Source organism: Sinohyriopsis cumingii, chromosome 9, assembly GCF_028554795.1.
Source record: "Sinohyriopsis cumingii isolate HCF-2022 chromosome 9, ASM2855479v2, whole genome shotgun sequence".
NCBI classification, from domain to species: Eukaryota; Metazoa; Mollusca; class Bivalvia; order Unionida; family Unionidae; genus Sinohyriopsis; species Sinohyriopsis cumingii.
The window spans coordinates 16,399,922-16,427,897 of record NC_142969.1 but is presented as its reverse complement, the minus strand read 5'-3'; the positions used below and the strand labels follow the sequence as shown (position 1 = coordinate 16,427,897).

Sequence of the window (27,976 nt, the reverse complement as noted above, 5' to 3'; positions counted from 1 at the left end):
GCCTGATGTGTAAGTTGATTTATCTTACTTGTCACACTAACAAAAGGTCAGCATGAAGACTGCAGACATCTTCATCTGAAGCTGTTTGTATTTGTTTTAAGGGGTGGGGATTGTGCTTTGCCCATAGATCTAATCTGTAAGACAAATAGAACAAAACGTATAAAAGCGTGGATCTGTATGTCTTTTATAACATACTGTCCGTGAAGAGCTAAATCTTAAAAGGTTGACCCAGAAATTTACAACAGACAGGCTAAAAAGGCAACGAATCATACAGGCAAAATATAATACAATACCATCTGTACGGTATGTAAGGAGGATATGTATACACCTGTGGATATGCAGAAGTGATGATTAAATACAGTGAGGGTGCAGAGCTATACGAGATGATGGTTACCGGGAACAGAAGGTATAGCAGACGATCTCAATTACACTGCTACCTGTAGCAAGGTCAGGGACGGCATGTACAGTGGAATCATTGAAGCAGTATGTTCAAAGGCTAAGGATGCTGTGGTGAAGGAAGCGCACATGTATGAACCAGAAATTACGGAATTAGTCATACGTAATAAATTTCTTAAGGGCATAAAGACATGCACACTTACGAATATTGCAACCCGAACGTTGTGAAATTGCATAGGCTACCGATGCGATTGACTAAGCGCTCTTTACCTATGATGGAAAGATTATGCAGATAAACATCACTTAAGTGTCGCCTATAGAAACACCCAAGACCAGGATGCAACTGAGTAAATCGTGTATATAAAGCTGACGTGTACTAGTCCGCCCAGAGCGGAAGCAATGCAGAAATATACATTACTCACCACAAAGCCTTCACATCAAAGGGAATAGGAGAAACGGCCCACAGACCGCCTGTACAAGCAAGACACACTGAAGGTAACGCCTTGTAAAAGAGACTCACCGACATGCACCTGTTCGTAATGGAATTACACATAAATTAAGGGATTTTATAAGCGCTGGAAACTTACATGTACAAAATAATTATACCACGAACTAAATGTGAAGTCCCTTAGGCTCCTGCGCAAATACATAGGTGTGTGACGACGACACAGTATTAGCAAATTTTAAAGACTCCGATAAAGTTGGAAATATCGACAGAGTATAATTTCATTAGAAGTGCAAAATCTCCTCGAGCTTGTAACGGTATATCTTCCACGTATATTCCGTCTTCTGCTAGGTCTCTCGTGACGAGAATGTGATTCTTGGGACGACCGGAAGTATTAACTGGAAAGTTCTTAGGCTTTGCCGCCAGGTTTATACATAAGAGGATATCATTCTGCAAGGCCGCCATATAGGTCAGCCGACAACGTTTAGTTCCCTTTAGCTAAAATTAGTATATTGGTGGGATGGATTTGTACAATAGTAGTAGTATCCCTAAGGTATTATTATTGGGTAACGTATTTAATGATGAACCTGAAGATGTTCATTACTCGACTGAAGTTTTGAATCAATAAAAGGTTGCAATCGATGCAGCATTACATATAACTGCATTAAAGTTTCTGACCTTGTTAAGGCTAGATCATATATTTAAGTTTTGACGTAGACCTGTTCACCATTATCCAGTCATAATCCATACAACTCAAAGAATAACCCAATTACTACGACTTGAAATAAGATCGCTATATCGAAGCTCAGCTATATGCTAAGGTCAAGCAGAGGCCTTTTCTCTGGACAAATTATGAACGAAAGTTTAACATTAATGATGGTATGGTACTAGCATCGATAAATGGTAGCCCTATGTCTTGAGATCGCGGATGTGGGTGCGTTCGATACTATGGCGTCTGCCTTCCACTGTTCTCTTGTCAGGCGTGACAGTCGTTTGCTGAATCTTTTCTCTAGCTGGGGATGTCTGGCGCCTACTCGTGAAGACTCAAAATTTCAAATAGATTTGTTTGCGTGCCCTCTTTAAAGTCTCACTGTTTAGAAGAAGCTTACTATCATTGCATATGAGAGCAAAAGTAAATGCAATCATCTAAAATCACATACGCTTACGGCTTATGTCACCCAGATAAGTAAGGTAAGGGCATTAAGTCCATTCTTCTTTGGCGAGTCTGATAAAAATGTCTATGGTAACCGAAAACAGCATCTCGAATGCATTTGGTGGCTGAATGTAATTCCCAACATCCTGGTCTGAATAGTGGAAAGATATTTCAAGGTTAAACCTGCATCGCTTGAGGATTTTTCCACAACGCTATCTTTCCGCTTCAGCTTCAAACTGTTCAGGGCTATTTTCAGCATCCCACAGACATACCTCATCTAAAACTGGTGTTGTTGAGAAACGCCTACCTGCTACTACATTATAGTGTTCGCCCCTCCCACATAAACCCTTCCCAAGAACTCCCGGTGTCTAACAGCAACGTTGCTGCTCCATGAATCAAAGTGAACTAAACTGTACACCTACCCGATGTTATACTATCATGATCAATCTCCTCCTACTTCCACCCTTCCATTTAAAGCTCCTGGGTCTGGAAAAATCGATGTTGCTCCGTGAAGAAACAAATGTAATGCAATTATAGCCAAAGCGATATGCTATACTTCTTCCAAATCAGAATCGAAGATTCTATCTCTCAAGACCGGCAGCCATCAAACCAAATAGAACTTATTATATATACACGTCCATCATTTATTATCAGATAAGCAGGATATCTGAGCCACCAATGGTTGGCACATGCATGAGTGGATGAATTAAAACATTTTCTATAGTTGAGCTTGGCATTCAGGACTATATATTTATATATATATATATATATATATATATATATATATATATATATATATATATATATATATATATATATATATATATATATATATATATATATGTGTGTGTGTGTGTGTGTGTGTGTGTGTGTGTGTGTGTTCGAGTATTCCTATCCATACAGGTAAAGGAAGGCAAAGAGTGATATAATTATCTGGGGAAAAATCATTTCTTTGGAAAAACAAATTCGTCAAATTATTATTACAGACAACACCTGAACTGATATTCTAAGAATAAAGGTTGCTGATTGCATGAAAAAATAAGTATCGGGAAAAAATACGGTTTTGTTTCACACGGAACATATGTATGGGCAAATTCTAAGCAGCAACAGACTTGAGCCTAAATCCATTTTCATTGTGTGTTTGTCCCCCACTGATACTGTTGGATGTAAACTGAGCTATCTCGCCATTACGGATTTGTATAGTCGACATTTTAGATGGACAAATATCTCATAAAGCAGGTGAGCTGCACGTTAAAGTTATCATTTGAAAATGCTATTTTGGGTCAAGTACAAGAAAGTAAGCGTATTATATGCGTCACCCATGAATATATAGGAATGAGGTCACCATATTAACATCACTTATTTTGGGAAATGAATTAGTTGCCTGTGTCATCTTTGCTGACCAAAGTACGAGCTATTTATTAAGCTTGATAAAGATAGATAGTGCAGATCTCGAGTTTTGGGAAGAAACAAAGTGGATGGTAAATGGGCACACGTATTATGTATTAACACAAACAATTCAATTGGGCTAGAACGGTTGATTGTGCCATTTATGACCAGAGTCTCTTTGTGGCTATGTGTGTCATATGCCTGAGAAAATACCTGCTCTTCTGCCGGGGAAGATGCTATCAGCAAGTTGGATTTCATCTGGAACGAAACATGCAAGAAATACCTTTATTTTTATAAGAAATTTGTGTAACAAAAAACTCTAAGGATTGGATGCTTAGAGTATAGCAATCTATTAATGTTTCATATATTACGGTCATCTTATCAGGCCTGATAGACATCAAACTTTATTTCTCGCTTTAAACATTATATAAAAAGTATTAAACTGTAGTATGTAAAATGTGGTTTCATATGTAGCATACTAATACGTTAGATACAGAAGTAAAAGAGTTTGAACAAAAAACACATTCTTGATTTTGGTTCTAAAAAAAAAACATCAAAAAGGTACAAATATTTAAATCACTGGTCATGCAAGTTTTGTACCTTCCCATTCCTGTATCATATTTGTACCTTCTCATTCCTGTATCATATTTTTACCTTCCCATTCCTGTATCATATTGTACCTTTCCATTCCTGTATCATATTTGTACCTTCCCATTCCTGTTTCACATTTGTACCTTCCCATTCCTGTATCATATTTGTACCTTCTCATTCCTGTATCATATGTTTACCTTCCCATTCCTGTATCATATTGTACCTTTCCAATCCTGTATCATATTTGTACCTTCCCATTCCTGTTTCATATTTTTACTTTCCCATTCCTGTATCATATTTGAAAATTTCAGGGTGCTACTGAATATGAATTTATATTCACTGGCACCCAATTACTGTTGAGGTCTCAGTCAGTACATACCGCCTTCTCCAGTGGGAGTTCTATACCATAAGTCATGCTAACGTCATTCAGTTGTTGCCAAGAATTTATAACTGAACCAGCTCGAAACTGCAATTAAAGAATTCGTCCCTCCAATATATGACAAAATACAACATTAATAAACATTAAATCACTGAATGACAACCTATGTGTTATGCCGGTCAGTTATCTAAAACATATTTAAAGAAGAACACAAAAAAGGTCGATCATGCTTATTTAGTACAAGACATTAGATGAGTTGTTTTAATAAAGGGTAAAAGTTATACGCTGATGACGCCAAGATCAATATAGAGAACTTAATTAACCATGAAGAACATTTCACTTAAATAAAAGTAACAAAAGGTTGATCCTACTTGATTTTTTTCTAATAACATATGCCAGGGAATGACACAAAAAAAAAAGATTTTAATTGAAAAAAGCAATTAGCAGATTTTCCTCTTCGCTAACATGGAAGATACGTTGATGTTTTGTACCGAAAGAGCTGGTAAAACAAAAAACATATAATAAACTTGCTCCGCTGTAGTGCAAATCACAAGGGATCAGCTATGTACTCCCATTGATTTGTTAAAGTTCAGTGCATTTTTCATAATCCTAGAGTAACGTTATCTTTGGATAGACGTAAATTTGGATAAGTAGCCATCAGAATGGAAAGGATCTCAACTCAAGAATTTTCATTCGAAATTCATACATTTGACCAATTAATTGAATAATTAACAATTGGTTGTTTACACGACAACGTTTTGCACGTGTATCATATTAACAGGCAATTTTTTTTCCGCACATTTGAAGAACACGTGGAGATTATATAACCCTGACCTTCTTAGCGTGTTTGCATAAAATCTTGCAAAATGATTGCAGGTGATCTCTAAGCTGCGCAAAGCGGTCTTATAGTTTTGCATTTTCCTATAGAAATAGCTGGGATATGATGGTTTTACATAAAATGAACGTTACTCCTAAGTTCTTGGTTTTAAGATTTCTGAGACTTAATATATCTCTACTGACCTCAGTGTTAGCTAATATCAGAAGTAGTTTTAGGACATCATTAGGTCATAACAAAAAAATATGATACCAGTTTTAATATGGAACAAACGTAATACCATGTATAAACTGACAGGAAAACAACAGATAAATTCAGGCCGCAACCAACACTGACCTTTAGTCTATCCTGACAACTATTCAGATGCGGTAGCAGATAAAGTGTGATGTCACAAACCAAGAGTTAGTAATGGTATGTCTAGTGATTCTGTCATTTCGATTCAAGTTAGTGCCTACAATTACATAAATGGAATAAATTCTGTATATATATATATATATATATATATATATATATATATATATATATATATATATATATATATATATTCTAATTATTGCAACATTTCCTTTGGGGGAGCTGATGTGACGCTTACGGTATATAAGGTTCTTCTCGCTAGTTTTCGTCCATCTTTATAGGAGTAAAGCTTGCCATGGGATTTGGCTGAAATCTTCTCCAGGAATGACTAAAAGATACATGATTTAATCAGAGATTGCACTGAGCCACATATATGTTATCTGTATACTAACCTAAACTAAATAGCAAAATTAGAAATTACTCATATTGTCTAGGATTCAAATATTGATACCTTTGAACCAAAAAAATAATATTACTGAGGCAATGTTTAAGTCAGACAATATGTCCATAGCCGTGGTCATTTTGTGTTTTCATTTTAGGGTTTTGTCTCAGTAATTGAAATTAAATCAATAAACAACCATGAAGTTACAAAATGCCTTGCTTATTTAAAAGCTGCTAAAGAATGTATAGCTGTACAGTGTGACCTTCTAGTATCAGACCGAGTTACATCGGCAAACGTAGGGTACTGTTACACAAGGCACTTAAATAACCATTAAAGTATTACTGTTCCATATAATGCAAGATAACCAGTCCTGAAAATTTCCAATCAACAAATACAAAATCGCCAGCATAATTTGACTTTAGCTAACCCGATTACTGCAATAAATACATTCCTGAGAAGGAATTTGAATTATCCGACAATCAAAAGAGTCAATCCAAGCGATTATGTAAATTATCTGAATAAAATGTATACGATACTTTATCAGTAGTTTTGTCAACCAATGATATTTTACTCTTTTATAACAAATGGGGTGTTGCTGCGAAAAACTTCAGTTTCCTTTTATCATGAAAATTTAATGATTGTAAATCATCTTTTTATTAATATCTTATGATGACAATCAGTTCGGGTTTTCGAACTATATTTTTGTAAACATCAATTAATTATATATTAGTATGAACGGAAAACTCAAATTCATTTGAAGTCTTATCAACAAAATTGCAAAGTGAACTTGATCGCTATAGAAGCTAATAAATGTAGTTATGCTTCAGAAACCTCAAGAGATCAGCCTGAAAGTTTGTGTAATAAACCGTCACCTAATGTTATAATTCGCTGACGATCTTATTTCTTGCTGAGATATCCGAAGAGTAAAAAACGAAGTAAATATGGTGGCATTATTAATAGCATGGACAAAGCATGCATAATGAACCAACGTGTAGGCAAACGGACAAACTTAAGTATACACTTTTACCGGCCTCGCTTAATATAAATCGCATAACATATATGAGTAAAACATTCCAAATTTAGGAAAAGCAATCAAATCATGACTTTCCTGCATGTACAAAAAAATACTTTGTAGTTTTAGGAGCTGCCGTTGTACTCGCACTATACAACCACTCTGAAAACATTTCCGAAATATAATACCCCTAATCCGCTTATATAGGTACAATATAACTGTTATATTATTTAGAAAGCTTCCTTAAAACAGCTTTACTCACCAGATTTGCATCTCCAACGGGTACACAATGTAGTCGAATTTTTTTAGATGAAATATTGGGCACTTCTAATAAAACATCAACTTGATCCTAGGAAAATAGAGAAAGTATTACAAATGAAGTTTATATATACCTATATTTATGCATTTTACTTTTTCCTGGTATATTGTATTTTACATTTGCTAGCTAATGTGATAGGTTTGCGCCACTTTTCATCCGTTCATTAGTATTATTGTTAAGCCGATTCATTTTTGAACCGTAAATTGTTATAGAAATAAAAAACTCGTGGCTGATTCTTAGTGGTGTGTACATTTTATTCATAATGATTTCATTGCCCATTTTATGTGTGTGTGTTTGTGTGTGTGTGAGTTTGTGTGTGGGAAAGTGTGATCAGGTGTGTGTGTATGTGTGTTTATGCATGCATTGTGTGTGAATGTGTACCTTATACAGTATTTCGCATGAAACGATATGGAGCATTAGTATTAAAAGCCTTCAAACGATCGATGTGTATATATATATATATATATATATATATATATATATATATATATATATACAGATATATAGAGCATGTAAGTGTGTTTGAATAAGTTGGAAAATAGGATTGATGTAGTGTTCTCTAAGGAATTTTTAAACAAATAATGCTTGTTCTCTAATCGCAATAATTTCGCCATTGACACGATTCCAACATAGTTGTTCAATTACAAGATGGATTATATATTCAAAGAATGAAAGCTGTTATTCAACTAAATAACCAAACGAAAACAGATGAAATAAAATATATTGTGCACGGATATGTTTCACTGAAGTAGACTATATTATCCTTATGTATTTGCCTTATGATAATTAAGAACAAAAATTTATTTTGTGTACGTACGTTAAGCACTTTGAGCAAACTTGGAATGGCAGAGTAATGATCTGAATTTATTTACATAGTATTCTAATTTAAGATTTAATCCTTTTTTAAGAATGGAAATGAATTGAAACGAAAATACTGAAGAAACTGCTGCATTTTGAATGCCCCAGGGCGATGAATAAATCGGTTTAATTTGTTAACTTCCCATAAATCTGAAACATAGAACATTATGATCTGAACTGTTCAAACAAATTAACGATAACGTTGCGGACAAGAGTTGTAGGTTGTATCGAAGTACAGTATAAATGTATTATCTGTTTTCTTGTATAACAGAAACGTCATCTCTCTTTCGATATATATATATATATATATATATATATATATATATATATATATATATATATATATATATATATATATATATATATATATATAAAGAGAGAGATAAAGACAAACAGACAGAGAAGGAGAGAGAGATAGACAGACAGAGACAGAGAGAGACAGAGATAGGAAAGGAAGGGGGAGGGGTAACATATAGAAATACAACTCTCCCTCGACAATTCGAGCTATACGCATAAACCTCGGAACTCTGACAAATTAAGAAAGGGATGGAGATCGACAGTGAGAAGGGTTAATACGTGGTTGATTACTAGGTAAATAATCGGGTTCTGAATAAATGTTAATACATATCATTTTCTAATAAAGTTTTCCGCTTTTTATGTGTAAAGTACCTTTGTTTTCAATATATCAAATCTCTGAAACGTCCTTGAAAGCATTAATAGAGTTCATTATGTGAACCAGCCAAAACATTGTGCATTATGTCACAGTTTCGCACGTGAATGTGGATGTATTCTGGTGTTACAGAAGATTGAGATTAAAACCATAAGACAAAAAGCAACTTGGAAACACGATATTTTTAATTATTCTAACAATAAAATGCTTTTGGTGTGATTTTACTGTAAGTTATAGCGAACATATATTCATGTGGTTCCCCATTCGGGCGTTTTAAAGGTCTGTATAAAGATTGTAATTCGCTTCTCTATCATGAAACCTATATGAAACATTAAGCTTTTCATGCAAATGTACCTTTTGCTTGGATTCCTTGCTATCGGTGATCACATTTGTGAATGCATATGTTAGGTACTTATGCTACATGTGCTTACTTTGTTCCATTAGACAGTGGAAATGAGTTCAGTTAATACATGTCCATTTAGTCCACCCCATTTATTTCGTTTAATGCAAGAGATTAATTAACCTAATAATACAATGAAGGTCAACTTTTATTTGATTGTAACATCACAAGAAACACTTCCGCAGGTCGGAGATAAATGTACAATTGGAACATAATTGGGTTCTCTTGGAAACGTTCGCGGAAATTGCTGTGGCTGTGGATTTAAACTTTTGATTTTTCCATAAAAGGTGTCATATTATTTGTGTGATGATTATTACAATGACATTGAATTTAAAGTTAAAACCAAAAGACGATTTTCACTTCGCAAGACATATTTAGTTTGCATCTTTTTTCTAAACATATTGCCAACAATACGCATTACTAGCATACTAATGACTTCATATTTCCTTGTATATTGTTACTTACAATATAAAATATATAACTGCTATTAAACATTTTCGAATTTTAATCAATTTTCTGGGCACTAACAGTTGCTTTCAATGATAAAAAACGGACGATATATCAGAGATCATTTATCAATTTTAATTGTAATCAAGATGTTTTCACTTTAAGCAAATATCGTACAAGTTAGGGAGGTATTTTTTATAAACGAGTTATATATATATATATATATATATATATATATATATATATATATATATATATATATATATATATATATATATCTGAACTCCAGATGCTTTCACCATTGGCTCTGATTGACAAACGTCGGGTCCAGAGACGACGAGAGAATTTGTTGGGTGGCCATCAGTGATGAGTATAATCCGAGGCCAAATTCTTATGCCATTGCAACTGGGACTTGATATATCTGGAAAATAGTTATTAATTTTTAATCAATTGCCATACATTTTCTTCCTTCAAACACAATTCAGTCCATTGTGTATTTTCTCTATATCGATGCATACCCCCTCCACGCAATTAGGTTCAAACTAATAATCCAGACTACACACATAACTAGAGATAAAGCGTTACCCTTCAAATTTATGCCATTCATAAATTTAATGTAATGAAAAAAATATTTAATTTCTTCCCAATGGTTTTGCCTGTAACACTTGCATTTTCTGGTACAAAATTAATTTTAATTGTAATGCCTGCCTTCAGCCTATGTGTTTATTTATACACTGTACGAACATCGTTTGGGCAAGTGACCGTTGTAATAACACATTAGTTGTACCTTTTATTTAAGCGTTCGAATACAACAATGGAAAGGGATAGTAATAAGCATTTTGAGCTGCTGAGGTTTAGATCTTGTCTTTTTACAATACCATATGTCTTAAGTGATAACAGTCATGTTATATTATTATAGGTTACTGCATTTGTATGCGAAAATATGAAGGACTTTTTCGAATGGATATGCAGCACGACCATGGGAGTGAAGTATATTCATTTGACAAAACGAGTTTATATTTTCCCATCAAATGCAATAACCTTTTTAATATATGCTCATTTTCTTTTTCTAACAAAGGCTTACTTATATAAACAAAAATACACAAGAAGAAACAAAGTAATTGAATTTATGATGTATTCCAAACTAAATACATAAGCGCAGATGCATCAGTACACAACAACAACATTATTAATGCGCACATAACTCCGATAAGATCAATTTGAACTTAGTCGTGCGCTAGACAACATTTTTGAAAGACGATGGCGTTTTGGTCTACTTAAAATTGAAATTTAGATTCATACTGTGAATGAATGTGCATTGCAACAACTTTTCCATTTAGTCATGGAATAAAGAGATTTTGGTATTTTTGTCGATTCTACTAAATTTTGTGATAATGACTGGATTCATCTGTGTCAATTCTACATGAAGTGCATCTGATTTCAGCAGCGAGGGAGCAGCGTGTTGACATCTGCAAGCATGTTTCTGTTTTCTCATTGAATATTTGGAATCATAATGTGGGAAAAATATGAAGTCTTTCAATTGTATTATCAAAAAGACGCTGTGGAATATAATGTTTACTTTTTTAGTGCAGTAAGAAGTACGTAATTGCACTTGGAATGTAGTCGAAATTACAGTACAATTTCGAAATGTGTAATTAAGCTTTAGAACCAATGACATGGGATTTGCAGAACTAAGAAAGTACATTTTGAGGAAATTCATAAAGTAAAACTGTAAGTATATTTTTGCCATGCTTATTACCAGCTAAGATAGACACATTTATGTATTGTCACTTGTATGTTATCTGTAAAGACCCAACAATTGTTTGGCCTGTCTGGCGTTTATAGCTAGCCTAAATCCAAAACATTGTGTCAAAAACCTTAACGCTGAATATTGCAAAGCAGCTGGTATGTGGCAGTCCACGAAACATCTGCTTTAGTTCATTCAGAAATAAACTGAATCAACGAAAACGTAAAGCGTCTACTACATGAGTGAACATGATTTGTTTACAAAAAAGTTAATAATACACTATTGGGCACACGTGTCGTGCACGTCAGTGCAATATAAAGGGGCGCAATATAATAAAATACTGCATGATTCTGACAATGGAAACTTAACGGAGACAAAAATGAGCATATATTAAATTACGAAACAAGGACCAATCGTTATCAATTTCGATAACTGTCTGTTATACTTCTATTTATTTCTTTTCGCAATTTGAAGCAACGTTGCAAAGTAAAAAGTTATACATTTGCATGGTTTTGGATTCCTTACCGCTGAATATGATTTCTCTAAGACAGTTGAATATGTGCTTTTACAAGTGAAGTAATTCAATTTTCTTTAAAATGGTGGTAATTATATTAAAATTTGCAAGTGAGACAGGTGCCGTTGTATTAGCAGCTTCTGTGTATGTATTTATTTCTTTTGCATTTTTTTGGTGCATTTTAAGTCATTGCGCCTCCATTATTGCCAACGCCATAAAACCCTTAAACGTTGTTTTGTGCTCCCCCAATCAATCAATACTTTTAAATTGATCAATGGTTGACTGTTTCATTTCTAAGCAAATTATCACCGAAGTTCAATATTATTTCAGGAGAAGTCAAACTAGCGGATACAGGGAGAGCATATTTAATTGTCATTTATGTTCTGAAACAAAGTGTAAGTCAGGTATGTTGCCATTCCTTAGTAACTTGACTCTTTTCTCTTGTTTCTGCTTCAGTAAGCCATGGTCTCAACAGACACCTTTTGACTGAACGCCAATCACACTACAGTGGATATGTGTTGGCGCCTAATGTTGTCTGTAATATCACTCGAAACAAAGCTGGTACCATTCGGAATACTGTTATATCACCAGAATATATATTGAACGCCATCTATTAGTGGAGGAAAAAGGTCCAACATAAGGAGAAATCAGCATGACGTATGTCTGGTGAAAATTACTTAAACGGCGTGTGATTGGAAACGGCTTGATAACGGAGGTAGAGTTAGTCAAGTCATGACAGGGTAGTCTCTTTATTTATATGTCATGACATTCGATATCAAATGATTTTGATCCACTACTCACAGTTCGCATTAATGGGAAATGAACTCGTAAAAGGGTACAAATATGCTGGAAATATGTAAATTATTTACACGGTAATAATTATTTAGTTGAAAGATTGCATGTAAATGGACATATTTGTATCATTTGAATGTTTATATATGAAATTAGTATTCGCTTCAGACTACCAAAACCGCAAAATATTTTACTTTAGTTTCTCAGATTGAACTGAATTATCTTTACTTACTTGCGACTCCTGCTAAAGCCATTAGCAAACCACCAACCAAAGGAGACGGGCCTCCAAGCCGTAACGCGCCTTCAAAAAGAATACTTATTATCATAACACATTATATCTTCAATTGAAAGGTAAATATAACCATCCATAAACATGTTAGAAGCAGTTTAGGAATTCAAATTACAAAAATGTTACTTTCTTTCAAAGCTTAAAGTTCAATATTATGGAAAGGCCAGTCTTGTTTTAACTATAAGAACCTACTATATGATTTAGTGTTTTGTAAATCTCTTGGTAATACTGACTAACAAAATAAATTTTAAAGCAGATCGTTCCAATAAAAGTAGATGTTCATTAAACATCAAACTTAGACGATATAAAGAGATTGTATAACAGCCCGTGCAATTGCTCTTATTCGATTAAATTTAACTTAATGTAGAAATATGAAACAGTTTCTCTTAGGTTACATTTAAGTAATAACACTAGATGTATGACATTTATCATGTCAGGATACATGGACCTGTAAAGTTAGAATTTATGCAGAAGTTTAAGAGATGGAAACAAAGCCAGATATTTAAACTGACAACCAAATCAAACTTTAGGCCAGAATTTAAAGTATTCTCAGACATATTGCTTAAAACACATGAGTTAGCAGATTTCATAGTTTTCAATTCCTTTGTAAAACAAACCAAAATGAGTAGTCCCTGGAAGAAACAGAAGACCTTCTGACCAAAATGAATTGTTTTGAATATCCATTTCATCTAACCTGAATTACATTAAGTAATATTATTGCTTTTGAAGTTGAACCTGATAGCATGAATACAAGATCAATACATTACTACAGTAACAAAATAGACCTGTTTACTAAGTTCTGTTGACTCTAAATATAGTTGTGGAAAATACAACATATTGAACTGGCACAATTTCATGTGTTCCTGAGATATCTTGAAAACCTCAGTTTGATAAAAACTCACAAATATATATTTGTCTTATCTGGTTCACAACCGAGTCAACACATGTTCATTCAAGATCAATATCAGAGTGCTTATTTTCAAAACGTAATATGGAGAGCAAGGTAGCTAAAAACTTTTGGAGAATTTATTTGCATATGAACAAAACACTGGACTACTATGTTGAATAAAATACAATAATCCAAGCAATTACCATGGGCCAGGTTGATTCATATTACACTACAATTACTACTATGTTGAATAAAATACAATAATCCAAGCAATTACCATGGGCCAGGTTGATTCATATTACACTACAATTACTTATGGGTCAAAACTGGTTTTAACAGTACCAATATTTGTTGGATGGATCTGCAGTCTCTTCATCCAGAAACAAACGATAATATACGAGGAATTTGGTGAAAACCCACACGTTAATATTTCCAATTCTTGCACGTGGAGTAGTGATGGAAATATATTTAAGATGACCCCAATGGGTACCATCCTGGTCTTCATTTTGATCCAGAGCCAGCTTAATATTACAACAATGCATAAGTGAAATAATATGTCAGTACGTCCATACGTTGAAATGAAGTTTCCATAACCGATTTTGAGAGTGAACATAAAGGAAGCCATATATTTCCTTGCGCGTGTCTGTGTGTGACAGTTATCGTACTGAAAACCATATGTCGTTATGACCACCCCTTCGAGAGTTATAGCTCTAAAGTGGTAATTATGATAACCATAATACAGATCTAGTCAGCGTTAGTATGTTTTACAATCATCTACATATTATGGAATGCTTATAATGAAAAACACATGTCAATAGCACTATAGCATCATAAGAAGTGGCGATTATAAAATGTTCCCTACGGAGGTCAATTTGGATGCCAAATCAGTATCAATATCATTACCAATACCTAGACATCATAAGAAGTCTTTTAATAAAACAACATGTCCATTAGATCATCGGTTTAGAAGTAATAGCGATAACAGATGTTCAAGTTTCCCACCATGATATTGTATATCAAATTCACGCATGCATCATTAAGAACACATAAGGCATCATAAGAGGGCCAATGGTGGTGCCATTAGCTTTTACCGAAGAGAATCATTGAAAATATGGTCAGATGTCACATCAAAACCATTTTATTTATGGTCAAATAAACATCGTAATAAGTCTTCCAGTAGAAAACACCAGCCCATATCGCCATCAATTCAGGAAGAGTAGTGATTAAAACCATTTTCATGATCGCTGTCTTGGTTGCCATATTAGATGTCGCATCGGCACAATATTTGTTTATAATCAGTTAGACATCATAGAATGTGCTTTTCTGAAAACTCGCTATCGATACACACAGCCATATATAAACAATATAAATAAGAGGAATGTTGTAATGATTGATTTCGGTGCAACACAGTTTTCATTTCATTCGAAGTAGACATTACATAATGCGCTCTGCACAACACTTGTCATGGCATTTGACCGTGTATCTGAGATCGTTTACAGAAGACGACTGAATCTGAGATAATATCGAAATATATTCGCCTGTTAAATTTGGCTAAATCTGTAAATAATACCTGGGAAAAAGAAACTTTTGAAATTGTATCCTTGAATGTATTCTCTAGATATGTCCAAAAATCTACTTTGATAAATATCCATAACTTTATAATTCTTTATGACATCATGCACATTCACCAGTACAGAATGAAACCTTAGGCAAGACCTTTGACCTTGAAATATATCTCAGAGCGGTGAAGCCGTGTTCATAAAATTATTGAAGTTCATTCATGCAAATTATGACATTTGACTAGCCTCAAAGTCAAGCAGGCATGGCTTTAAAAACTACTTCATGGTTTGGATATGTTGATGGTAAAATGTGCACTATATTATGCTGAATCAATTAAACATTGCAAAACATCTTTAATGACAAGCACTGGAAGGAGTGTATTGAAATATGATGTTCGGGACGCCCACTGTGGGGTGACGATGGGGGTAACATGAGTACCTCTTTTATGTAAAACCTCTAACATTCCTCCATAGCGTTTCAGTGGAAAATCTACGTCGATACGACAATCCATTCATGAGAAGAAGCAGCAGTAAAATAATACAGCATCCATTTAGGAACTCTTGTAAGCCTCATTTCATAACAGAAACAATTATATATTGTAAAACGAATTTGGTGAAGAAATACATATCAGTATGAGGATAAAAAAACAAATGCAAACATTAGGTACTACATGATAAAAGGATAAAAAGTCAAGATGAAATAATGTTTTAAGTTTAATTTGTACATACAAAAAAGCTGCAGAAAACAATGCTTAAAATTTAAAACAAATGTAGTTTATAAACCGGAGTATGCTTTTACTTCAGATCAAATATTCATGATAAGATATATTTTAGTGGCAACCACATGTTATGACCATCTGTTGAGAAAAAGTAGATTGTGCATGATATTGGAGGACTAATTGGCGCCATTTTTGATTTAGACCAGCTGGACAAAAAGTCCCTTTGTGAAAGTCCCATGTCACTAACATCATTCATTTAGAAAAAGAAGCTATAACAAACTTTTATAGACGGACACTTTGGTCGACCATCAGAGGCAGGATTAATTGCATCATTCATGTTAAGAATAAACTATCACATATTTTGTTAAAATGAACAGCCCGTATTCGTCACTATTTGTAAAGAAGATATAGCAAATTTTATTTTGGCAATATTGGCAGTCTAAGTAGCGCCGCTTTGATTTTGGACCAACACCATCTATGTGTCTATCTATCTATCTATCTATCTATCTATCTATCTATCTATCTATCTATGTGTGTGTGTGTGTGCGTGTGTGTGTGCGTGTGTGTGTGTGTGTGTGTGTATTAGAGAAGTGCTATCACCATGTGCAAAGTGAAAACAACTGTTTACGAAATATGACGTAACAATTGTTACTGTCTCTTCAGCTATTGAGCTACTGCCTTGAAAAATCCTGGCATAGCAATAGCAAACTTTGGTAAAGGTTTAACCTTTTTATGATCGCTGTCTTGGTTGCCATATTAGATTCCGCATCGGCATATCAGATTATTTCCTTGCATTGAGTTCAGATATTCCACCAACTATGATGGTGTGTTAAAAGCTTTCTGTGCTCATTTTAGATTGAAATAATGTTACGGATGACGTGTTGGGCGTATAAAATATAAAGTAGGCACGTAAATGTAAACAAGAACTGGGAAAGGCATATCTGAGTCAAAGGAAACAAACGACAAGTGATATTATGTCCTGCAAACCAGTATGGTGTTAGCAATACCTGCTTTTTTAAGTCTTCAAAACTGACTAAAAGTTCATTTACAAAGGGGCACCCTTTGTAATGGTCACGTCGATTAGAGTTTTAACCTATCAACTAGCATTGAGGTATAACAAGTACATCAATCAAGCTGGTTACGAAATGTTGAAAAGGCAGACAGGCGAATGAACTAGCAAGCGGACAAAAGGAAAATGGTGACTACTTGCGAGATCCAGAACCTCTATGTGGAGTCCTTAAAACAAAGGATAAATGATCCAAGGACCAAAAAGATGTGTTAACTATGACGAAAGAATCAGAGAAGATAATGTTGTTTATAAGACAACTAGCATGCAAGCAAAGTTTCTCTACTTACAAAATGCTTGCTTTATAAGGGCATAATCAGTTGTAAGACGCAGGACAACCTTTACTTCGCCACCGAATACAGATAATGCAACATTTTCAACATTCATATCTGACTCTCTTCTGGCTTCATCTAACCCTGAAGATATGAAAAGGAGAATTTTTAACTTGGTGGTGTTGGCACAACAATACTTAGCTATCCTCAAAATGAAAATGCACCAGCTTAACTTGATAATGGGGTTACATTAGTTCTTAACATGACATTTTCCATTGCCCTTAAAAATTGTATTGGTCTTGCGTAGATATGTAGGACTCTACGGACATTTGAATGCTAACATTTCCTTCGGGTTGTAATGGTGGGGATGTTTGATACAAAGGAAAATATAATTTTAAAGCAATGCTTAAATCCTAGCACGTTGTTTGCATGACCATCTCCCAATCACCTACAGACAAATTCAAGCATTTAATAATTCGGGTTGTCTGACTAGTACCAAATCATCTATTGACCAACACCTACACTTGCTCTCCAACATGCTGTCTGACTAAGCATCACGAACACATATACTGACCATCATCTGTACCCACTGACCAATAAGCCTTAGTGACCATCACTCATAGCTCCTATATAATACCCGCGCTTTCCAACTAATACGTAGTGATTCTAGCCAGCATACACGTTTACTAACAAATACATAGTTAACAAGCAACGACATCCTCTGACCAGTATATGTACTCCTGACCGTCACCCACAACTACTGACGACTTATATACGACTACTAACTAACCATCACCCACACATAATGTCCAGCACAATGTGTTAATAACATTATTCACATTTACTAATCAATAGTCATTATTACTGTCCAGCACCCACATCTGCTGAAAAGCACATACACCTATACATAAAATTATGTAGGGATATCCTGCAAAGATAATCAAATACTGTCACCATGAAACATTCAAGCTTTTACAGACAAACGCAGACGAAGGAAATTCCTTTGGAGAGAATGCTGCCTGGTGGCTACGTGCATATATATATATATATATATATATATATATATATATATATATATATATATATATATATGTATATACACACACTATATATATATACACTAAAGGTTATATTGGAGGTGTCAGTTAGTTTGCATATGCTGCACTGCTATTATAAATTAAGGAACAGAACTAACCGCTCATAATACTAAATGGTCCTGACTAAACAAAACAAAACGGAAAAATAAATTAAATGATGGTCACTAATACACATATATACAACAACCCTTAGAAAGGAAAAGGATGATCGAATGCGAATGTGTGATGGTCATTATCACCAATTAAGCACGCACCCTTACTATCCATCGCGATCAAAAAAGCAAACGCATTCATTTGCAAGAAGAGAATGTTTGTATAATTCTAATCACTAATAACTGCAATTAAAGGCAGGGAATTTAAAATCAACACAAACACATATAAAATCATGGAAAAGGGATGAAGTCTATACAGAATATATGGTCAGGTAGTACTGTAAACACCTATTCATAAGTCGGCACATGTTAGTTAATATCCAACATTTATACACATTCATAAAACTCACGTGAAAGGATATGTAAGATGTCTAATGGATATGATCACTACCAATATTTCACACAATCATAATAAATATTTTCTCATTGAACACACTTACAGACAAAACAGATGGGGTCTGACACTGGGTGTACGTGTTTATTACTGTACATTTTAAAAAAGATATAAACTACTGGATGACCATAACGAGTTGTGAGTCCTAGACAAAATATCGACATCAACCTCTCAGAAAAATAGGCTTGTTTTGCTCCCACAAAAGCCAAATCACCACCACCATCATCATCGTCATCAGCCGCTGAAGCAGTTACAACAATAACGATGACGGCGGACATGGCAGGGGACTCCAACGAAGAACGCATCAAAAATCGAATGTTAACAAATTCTATTTTTTTAAACTCCAAATGACCATACCTAATACTGACAACTCCAATTTATATTTTGTTATTTGAATATTTTACATTTTAAAAGTTTCTTCATATATTCGAACTTAACCATATAACTTTAAAAAAGTTTTCAGTCTTCAATAAAATTGGATGAAAGTCTTAAATTTCTATTTTTTAAAAAGTTAAATTTTTATTTTTTTAATTTTTATTTTCTATAGCAAAGTGTTAATTTACATATTTTTGATATTTTTCATCGAAGCCATACGTTTGCTTAATTGTTCGGATCATCTTTAGTGTCCCTTAAAATATATGAGAGTTTCGAAATTTTAGCACGAAGTCATATTTTTTTATAATCCACTGGAGTCCGTAACAGTTTCAGGAATTTAGTACCATTTCAGTATTAGTTTTTGTTAGTAAGAACTTTTACAAATTTCTTTTCTAGATCATCAATCACTTGATGAGCCAGTAACTAATACCTGCCCCTACCTTCTCTCATCCGTTTTATTGTAATTATGGTTAGTAATGATTATCACACAGCTCTCATTTCCCTCATCCTTTATTTGTATGTGTGGTTCTTGGTCTTTATGAACGTATGTCCGTCTTTAGACGTTTATGCCAGTCTATATAGCTCTCCTCATATTTACATTCTTGTCAGTAATGGAGAAAATTAGTAATTATTTACAACTCCCCGCACTCTATATACAATACCTGCTACTTACACATCACCTGTTCAAAAACGGGTCTTTCTAATTTCCCCCGGCAATTTTTCTGTATAAATGCTCTGTATTTAATAGTTACTGTCCTTCAGCGGCTTGGAACAACGTGTTTCCTTACCAAATAATGGTTTTACCCTCTGTATCAGCGGTCACTGAGCACATCAGCAGTGGCCGTTACAGGCAAGCAAATTAAACACTTATTTTGACTGACCAGAAAGGCATTGTGGCAAATCATGTGAGTATATGTTAAAGCGTTTCATATATCGAATGTACTTAACGTACTCCAGTCACACTGTCAGTCAAACTCAAAGGTGTCAACATGTCAGCTTCGAAAACGAAGCCTATAGGAGTTGGCTGAATCAGGTTACTGGAAGGTGAAAAAAGTAGTTCTTTTATTGCAACAGAAATGAAAGTCACCTTTGTGACACTGTGGCGGGTATAGCTTGATATCTTTATCTATTTGCCTGTCAATTAAAGCTATCCTTGAAGGAACAATTCTTTACCTTTGAGAATATATACGTGTTACATCCCTTTAGGTTAGCATCCAAGTGAAGTTTTGATTCATGTGTCACAATGAATAGAAAGATACGGTTTATTTTTATTTTCTGTTCTTCTCAGGCTTGTCACATAATCGATTGTCTTGTAAACTAGGTTAGTTAGCGACTGACTATTGCACATACTGTTTATCAAACATACATCGGTTTATATTTTTAAGTCATTCATGATTTTATTTTTATGACGGATTAAATTGAGCGGGGATACAGTATTCTTGCTGTGCAAAATATAGTTGAAAGACAAGTCATTGATCAAGATGGCCGTAATCGCTTAACCGGCTTGAAACAACTGTCCCGATTTTTGTGTCGTTTTCATGATATTTGTACTTGTTGTCTGTCTTCGTCTACGTTATTGTGTTCATTATGTATTGGCAGTTCAGTTAGTAGGTTTTTCTTCATCTCATTGTTTTGGAAACGAGAACAGTTAGACTTTTTCTCAGCTGTCTTGCTACACTGCTACAACTTCACTTGTTCTTAAACAAACCACCATCACGTGATACTCGCCAGTCAACCCGTTTATGCTATGATGGACCCTCATTAATAGCTTTAAATGACCACTCCTTGGCTCTCCACGTTACATTGTGCTCTAGACTAAACGAACTGGGACTACATTCATCATTACCTAAAAAAATACAGAAGCAACAAAAAGAAACGTTGTTTCAAAGCTGGCCGGCGCAGAACAGGAATAAGAATTCCAGTTATCTCCCTTATGCCCTTTCCGGCTCAACAATTTAAAAATTCGATCGTTAATTTAGATAACCTAATTCAAATCCATATTAGTTCATCAACCTTTGTGTCAGCTATCCAAGAGATACCTCTGCGTATTGCATTATTCAATGCCCAATCAGTAGGACCATCGGACAAGTGCACATACATAGTTAATTTTATCAGCGACCAGAATATTGATGTCTTTTTCCTGTCAGAAACATGGCTAAAAACATCAAGCGATGAGCCCAAGTGTACGGATCTGACATCTATTGGTTACTCCATCAAGTCGTTCCCCTGTAACTCTCGCGGAGGTGGAATTGCTGCCATCACAAAGAACTCCATGATCAAACGTCTTAAGCACACCACAACATTCAATTTCGACCACACATCGTTTGAACTAGTCCAAACCACACTCACACTGGAGCAAAGGTCAGTCCAATAGTTCTGCCTATACCGCCCTCCTCCTAGTAGGAAAAAAACAAGCTGACTGACTCTCTCTTTTTGGAGCAGTTTCCGAATCCCCTGCAGTATGAAAATTCGATAGGTGGCAACCTGATTATTCTTGGAGATTTCACCTTTCACTTTGACTGTCCCGGAAACCTAACACATCAAAAAACTTTTAGATTCTATCGATGTTTTCAACCTCAAACAGTCAGTTAACCAACCCACCCATAAACATGGTCACATTTTAGACCGGATTCTTCATAGGCCTGATGATAACATTCTACGGTCCTCCCTGGTATCCCATGAACTTGCATCAGATCACCTCTGCATTATATGCCATCTTGACGTATCAGTCCCTAACCCTCCATCTTTATCTGCTACTAAGAGAAACCTCTGTATGATAGATAGAACCAAACTAATGCAAGACATCCAAGCAAACTTAACAACTTGCTTACCTCCTACAGCAGAACAACTCGATAACTGCCTGCGTTGATTGCTCGACAAACATGCCCCAGCTACCAAATGAAGAGTATCAATTCAAAGGTCTTCTCCATCGTATAGCAGTTTAGAGACCAGCTTCGCACTGCTAAAAGAGACCGCCGTAATGCTGAAAGGCTTTGGCTTTCCATCAGACTCACTATTCATAAGCAAATCTATGAAGCCGCTAAGAAAAATGTCACAAATATAGTCCATGCAACGAAATCAGCCCACTACACTACTAAGATCATGGAAAGTTTCAGCTGCAAAGAGCTCTTCGAGATTACTAACAAGCTAATGCCAAGGAACTAATATACACCACTTCCAACTACCTTCTCTCCAGTTGACCTTCCTGACATGTTGCAAGTTTCTTCCGTGACAAAGTGCAAACCATTAGAGATAAGCTTGACACCACAAATTCAATTGACTCGTCGTCACCATGCAGTTGGGATACAGAATTTGAGATGCAACCATTACAGCATTTGAACCTGTTTCTATGTACGTACAATCCTGATGAAGAGTGCATCAAAGTCATGTGAACTTGATCCAATTCATACATCACTGCTGCTTGAGTGCTTAGATCCAGTATTGCCTTCACTAACTGATGATATTGATACCTCTCTCTCATCTGGGGAATTCCCATCATTTTTCAAAACTGCCATAGTAAAGCCTCTGCTGAAGAAACCAACACTAGACCATAACGATTTAAAGAACTACCGCCCAGTTTCTAATCTCCCATTCATATAAAAAATCTTAGAAAAGGTTGTTCTATCCCAGCTTGAATCTCATCTGAATTCAAACAGTCTTTTTAGCAATGTACAATCTGCATATCGCCCTTGCCACATTACTGAAACTAATCTTCTAAAAGTAGCTGATGACATTCTCTCTGCTTTGGATAGCGGAAAGATTACAGTCCTCACCCTCCTTGATTTATCTGCAGCATTTGCCACAATAGACCATGCTATATTACTTCACCGTCTGAAGCATGTATTTGACATTCATTATACAGCCTTACTGTGGTTCAAGTCCTACTTGGTCAACAGGACACAAATTGTGTCTGCAAATGGAATACACTCCAGCCCAGTTGGTCTATGTTGTGGTGCTCCACAAGGGTCTGTTCTTGGAACTGTTCTCTTCATGCTATACACTCAGCCGCTCTCAGGTGTCATAGATCATCGTCCAGTGTCTCACCAATTATACGCTGATGACACCCAAATATACAAATCTAGCCACCCAACTGAAGTCGATGCTATCATCCAAGGTGTAGAGAGGTGCATTTCTGATGTGAAATCATGGATGACATGTAACAAGCTGCAGATGAATGATGACAAAACTGAGGCCATTCTGATCACAACACAAAGACTTTCTCATTCATATTCTTTACCTCAAACAATAAATATCGGCAACACCAACATTAAATTCACACAATTAGTACGAAACCTAGGTGTTCCTCTGGACAGTACTCTCACATTGCACCAACATGTCATGAATATATGCAAGGCTGCATATCGTGAGCTGAGACGCATCAGCTCCATTCGCAAATATCTTTCAGTTGATGCCACTAAAACACTTGTGTGTTCATTAGTACTTTCATGACTGGGCTATTGTAACTCAGTTATGTCTTGTTCATCTCAATATCTACTCGAGAAACTTCAAAAAGTTCAAAACACAACTGCTCGGATCATACTTAGAGTACCACGATCAGAGCATACCTCCCGGCTGCTCTGTACCCTACACTGGCTATCCATTCAATCCAGAATCAAACACAGAATTTGTTCTCTGTGCTACGTTTCACTGACGGACTCTCGACCAACATACCTATCCGACCTCACCCATGTGTACACACCAGCAAGATACTTACGCTCCTCTTCTGACAATCGTATATTCATTATTCCCACTATGAAAACAAATTCATAAGGACAGCGTTCTTCTGCATACCAGGACCCAGCAACATGGAATGAATTGCCCACTGAACTTAGACACAAAGACAGGGATCCCATTCAAAACTAACTTATTTCGACTGCAAGAACAAACTTAAAGACCTAAAAATGTTTCCTAATGTAAATATTCCCAGCATGTTTTTTTATGTTTTCTAATGTCATGGTGGTTTTTTTTTTGTAATCATATCATTATATATGTTTTTTGATCTTGTAGGTGTTGTCCAATGTTGTAAAGCGCTTAGAGCTTCTAAAATTAGGCGCTATACAAAGTCCTCATCATTATTATTATTATTAGTATTATAATTATTATTATTGTTATTATTATTATTATTATTATTATTATTATTATATACAAAGTGATTTTGTGTACAGTCTTCTAAAACAATATTGTAATAATAATAATAATAATAATAATAATAATAATAATAATAAAATTAATAATAATTATATTCAGTGCATTGTAGTTATTAATAAAACAATTTTAAATGTTATGCAATGCAGAGCGATCACCTGTGCGCATCGGTCTGTTTCCATTTCAAATGAGTCGCCGTTATTGCTAGGTTTTGGCTGTATATATCTTACATTCTTAAATCGTGAATATTAACATGTATTTTTTCTCCTTTATAAATTCACACATATACAAAGGCTCACATATTCTCTAATTTCCTTTTCTTAGTTTATGTTTTCGTTTCTTTATGTCATTCGCTCGTGCTTTACTAAGTGTAATTTTATTGTACTCTCTCCCTTTTCTATCTGTGTGGCTCTACCCCTCTATCTTACTCTCTCTGTATCGCTTTATCTTTGCGCACTTTCAACCTGTGAAGACGGTAGATCAAAGAAGATCAAGTTTCTCGTGAGACAAGTACATAATGTTATTTCAAAATGCCGAAAGTCCAACGAAACCTAAAGGTGAAATCAACACTCCACCGGAGATGAGAGTGTAGTTGCCCGATATGTCTGTCAAAAGAACGAACATTGGGCCCCAAATTGCCTACAGTATCAAAGGAAAGAATTTCTTCATGTACACAATTTACACACTTTCGGTCTTTGTAGCCTCCAAATCTGATCTGCCATCTTAAAATGCTAGACATTTTCAGAGCAAGAGTACCATACTGATGAATAGTAAAAATACTGAACAGGCACCAGACAGAAAGCATCTTGAGGATAAGTAATTCACTAGACAATGGAAATAACAGAGATAATTTAACTTTATTAAATAAAAAATAGTTAAGCATAAAGAACGAACAATGATAAGAGACTCAAGTGTTTACCTGTAATAAAATCATTAACGAACTGTTGGGTTTGTTCCCATGCTGATCCTTGGCTAACGCTGTCTGATATATCTACACAAAGCACAGTATGTATGTTTCTGACCATCTCGTCTGAAGCTGGAGAGTAAAGCGATAAGGAGCTAAATCGTTTCCACAATTACGGAAGTATTAAAAATGGTACAACATTCTGAACAATGTCTATTCTTGGAAACATTGATGTTCTTTTCAGAAACTTTTTCCAAATATAGCATTATTAGTAACATAATGTCAGATCCCAATAACAATTATACATTACACATTAAAATGCTTATAAGACTTTAATTGACTGAATCGAAAGAATGGAATTTCTAGCCATTATATTATCATCACAAAAGTTTATACGCTACTCGTCAAATATTTATCTGATCTCACTGAAGTAGTTCTACTTAAAAGTACACGTCAAATATGTGTCTTTGGTGGAAAAACAATGTCTATGTCTCCATTGTGATATGAACCAGTATGATAGTAATGACGGAAGTCTGAGATCTGCGTGATAATATTAAAAGAAAGTAATATTAATGAATAATACTATCAACACTACCTTTTCCACGGAAATCATAATGCCGGTAATCGCATCTGACAGAGCAATTAACATCGTAAATTACAACTGAATATATCTGAACTTGTATTGATACATACTTCCTTCCTTTAGATTTGCTGTATGAGTATACTGAGGAGGGGAGTCTGGAAGTCATATGTAATAGTAATAAATGAAAGCAGCACAAGCCTGCTCAGATACTACAATGTTGGGCAGACGTAACACATCTTAAAAAGTATTTTTTCTAAATCCATCGCTTGCATAAACTAGGATTTTTTTTATATGGGTTCAACACCACGAGGAAAACATTCAGTCACGCAAGGAAAGCTATTAAATGCAAGTGTTCTACAATAAATGAACGACGACGTGTATTTTACCATACGTTGCCTCTTGAGTAAGAATGCACTTAAACGTAATTTCCTTGTTTAATTACCACGAATAATCCCTGCACATACCGTGTAATACTGATATGCAAAACCTTTCACACGCACCAACTATAACCATTAGGCAAGGGAAAGTGCCTGCTTGCGTTGCCTGCAGCTTGGCATGACTCAGAACTGAAAGTATTCGCTAATATACATATAAACACATGTTGGAGATCGCTCAGAAATATGAGTATGATCTCAACAATTATATTTCTTCCTTTTTTTTCTCTCATACACATTAGGCCATTGGTCTACTCTCATTCCTTTGTTTTATCTGTATACTTCATTACACGATAACAAATTTAGCAATTGCATAACGACATGCTCGTATTCATATGTTATGTTACATGACCTTTTAACTCAATGACTCTTTAAGCACTGCTGTTATCAAACTTTTAAACAGAATGATACTGCCACAAGTGATATCAAACAGTTCAAGCATGCGAGAAATAAGACCACATTGTTTGAAAACATTTTGTGCGTTGAATAACCAGCACAACCCCCGAAAATCAACAACAAGAAAACATGAGTATAAGTTGATTCAGGTACGATCAGAATAAAATGCACTCACAAATATTCAGTTTGCATTATACATGTCATTTTTCTCAATTAGGTCAGATAAATAAAGTATATACAAAGTTTACAGAGTATTATTTACATATATCTGTCGTAACCTCTAAAGTACTCCCCATTACAGTGAAATATATGCGATTAACAGTTGCAGTAAGGTTTGAATTACAATGTGTTGTTGTGAAATAGACATAATTGATTTACGACCCATGAGTTGCCATTTGTGGATATTGAGGTAATACATAAACTAGCCAGGTAGAATCCGAACTTGCAAGGGTGTTCAATGAAAACTACACCATTTTAGGGCTATTATTGCTGATAAGGCAAAATAACCCGATAACTATTAATGTGTAAACTACTGCTTCATGATATGAGTACTACAATACCTTCTTCGAGTTCCTTTTGAGCTAATTCAGCCCAATATGATTGACTAGGAACTTTATAAATTGGTGCATTCGGATCCGGGTAAACTGAAATTACAGAAATTATCAAGACAAATAAGACAGTCACGTAGAACGTTTTCAGTCTATAGTGTACAAAAGGCTATACTTTCCTTAAATACGTATAAGCAATGTTGAAAGTATTTAATGCTTTGAAATAACTAAATGTGAGTTTTAGAACGTCAATTCGAGTGTATATTCAGCTTTCTTTAACGATACCAAAAGAATGAAATATAATTGCTTTCAGCCTTAATTTTATAACTGACAGTGATATATCTTATCAATGTAGGCTTTACTGTCCGGCATCAAATGTTAAACGTCTTTATTTTTAAATTTTATTTCAGCCTCGTGTAAGGTTAACTTGTATCAAAAAAGGAAATAAAAATGAAAAGCAGTGATGTATTA

General features: G+C 34.9%; 1 protein-coding gene across 1 annotated transcript; it reads right to left on the bottom strand.

Moving 5' to 3' along the window:
- Positions 1-31: 31 nt before the first annotated feature.
- On the bottom strand, positions 32-27,588 carry LOC149791317 (uncharacterized). The gene is made up of 8 exons (XM_089971333.1): positions 27,518-27,588; positions 25,560-25,676; positions 17,496-17,621; positions 12,916-12,984; positions 9,915-10,051; positions 7,199-7,285; positions 3,511-3,641; positions 32-134 (listed from the first exon to the last, which is right to left on the bottom strand). Exons 2-8 carry the CDS (start codon positions 25,663-25,665, stop codon positions 32-34), a joined length of 759 nt encoding a protein of 252 aa, XP_089827459.1. The 5' UTR covers positions 25,666-25,676; positions 27,518-27,588.
- Between the last annotated feature and the right edge of the window lie 388 nt (positions 27,589-27,976).

What these genes read in the sequence shown, in the direction of transcription:
- LOC149791317 (XM_089971333.1), bottom strand. Translation starts at nt 25,665, where the DNA reads ATGGTCAGAAACATACATACTGTGCTTTGTGTAGATATATCAGACAGC. An exon ending in GGCTTTAGCAGGAGTCGCAA is followed by an intron (nt 10,052 to 12,915) that starts GTAAGTAAAGAT and finishes ACTATTTTCCAG; the next exon opens with ATATATCAAGTCCCAGTTGC. An exon ending in CCGTTGGAGATGCAAATCTG is followed by an intron (nt 3,642 to 7,198) that starts GTGAGTAAAGCT and finishes GTTTCGTTCCAG; the next exon opens with ATGAAATCCAACTTGCTGAT.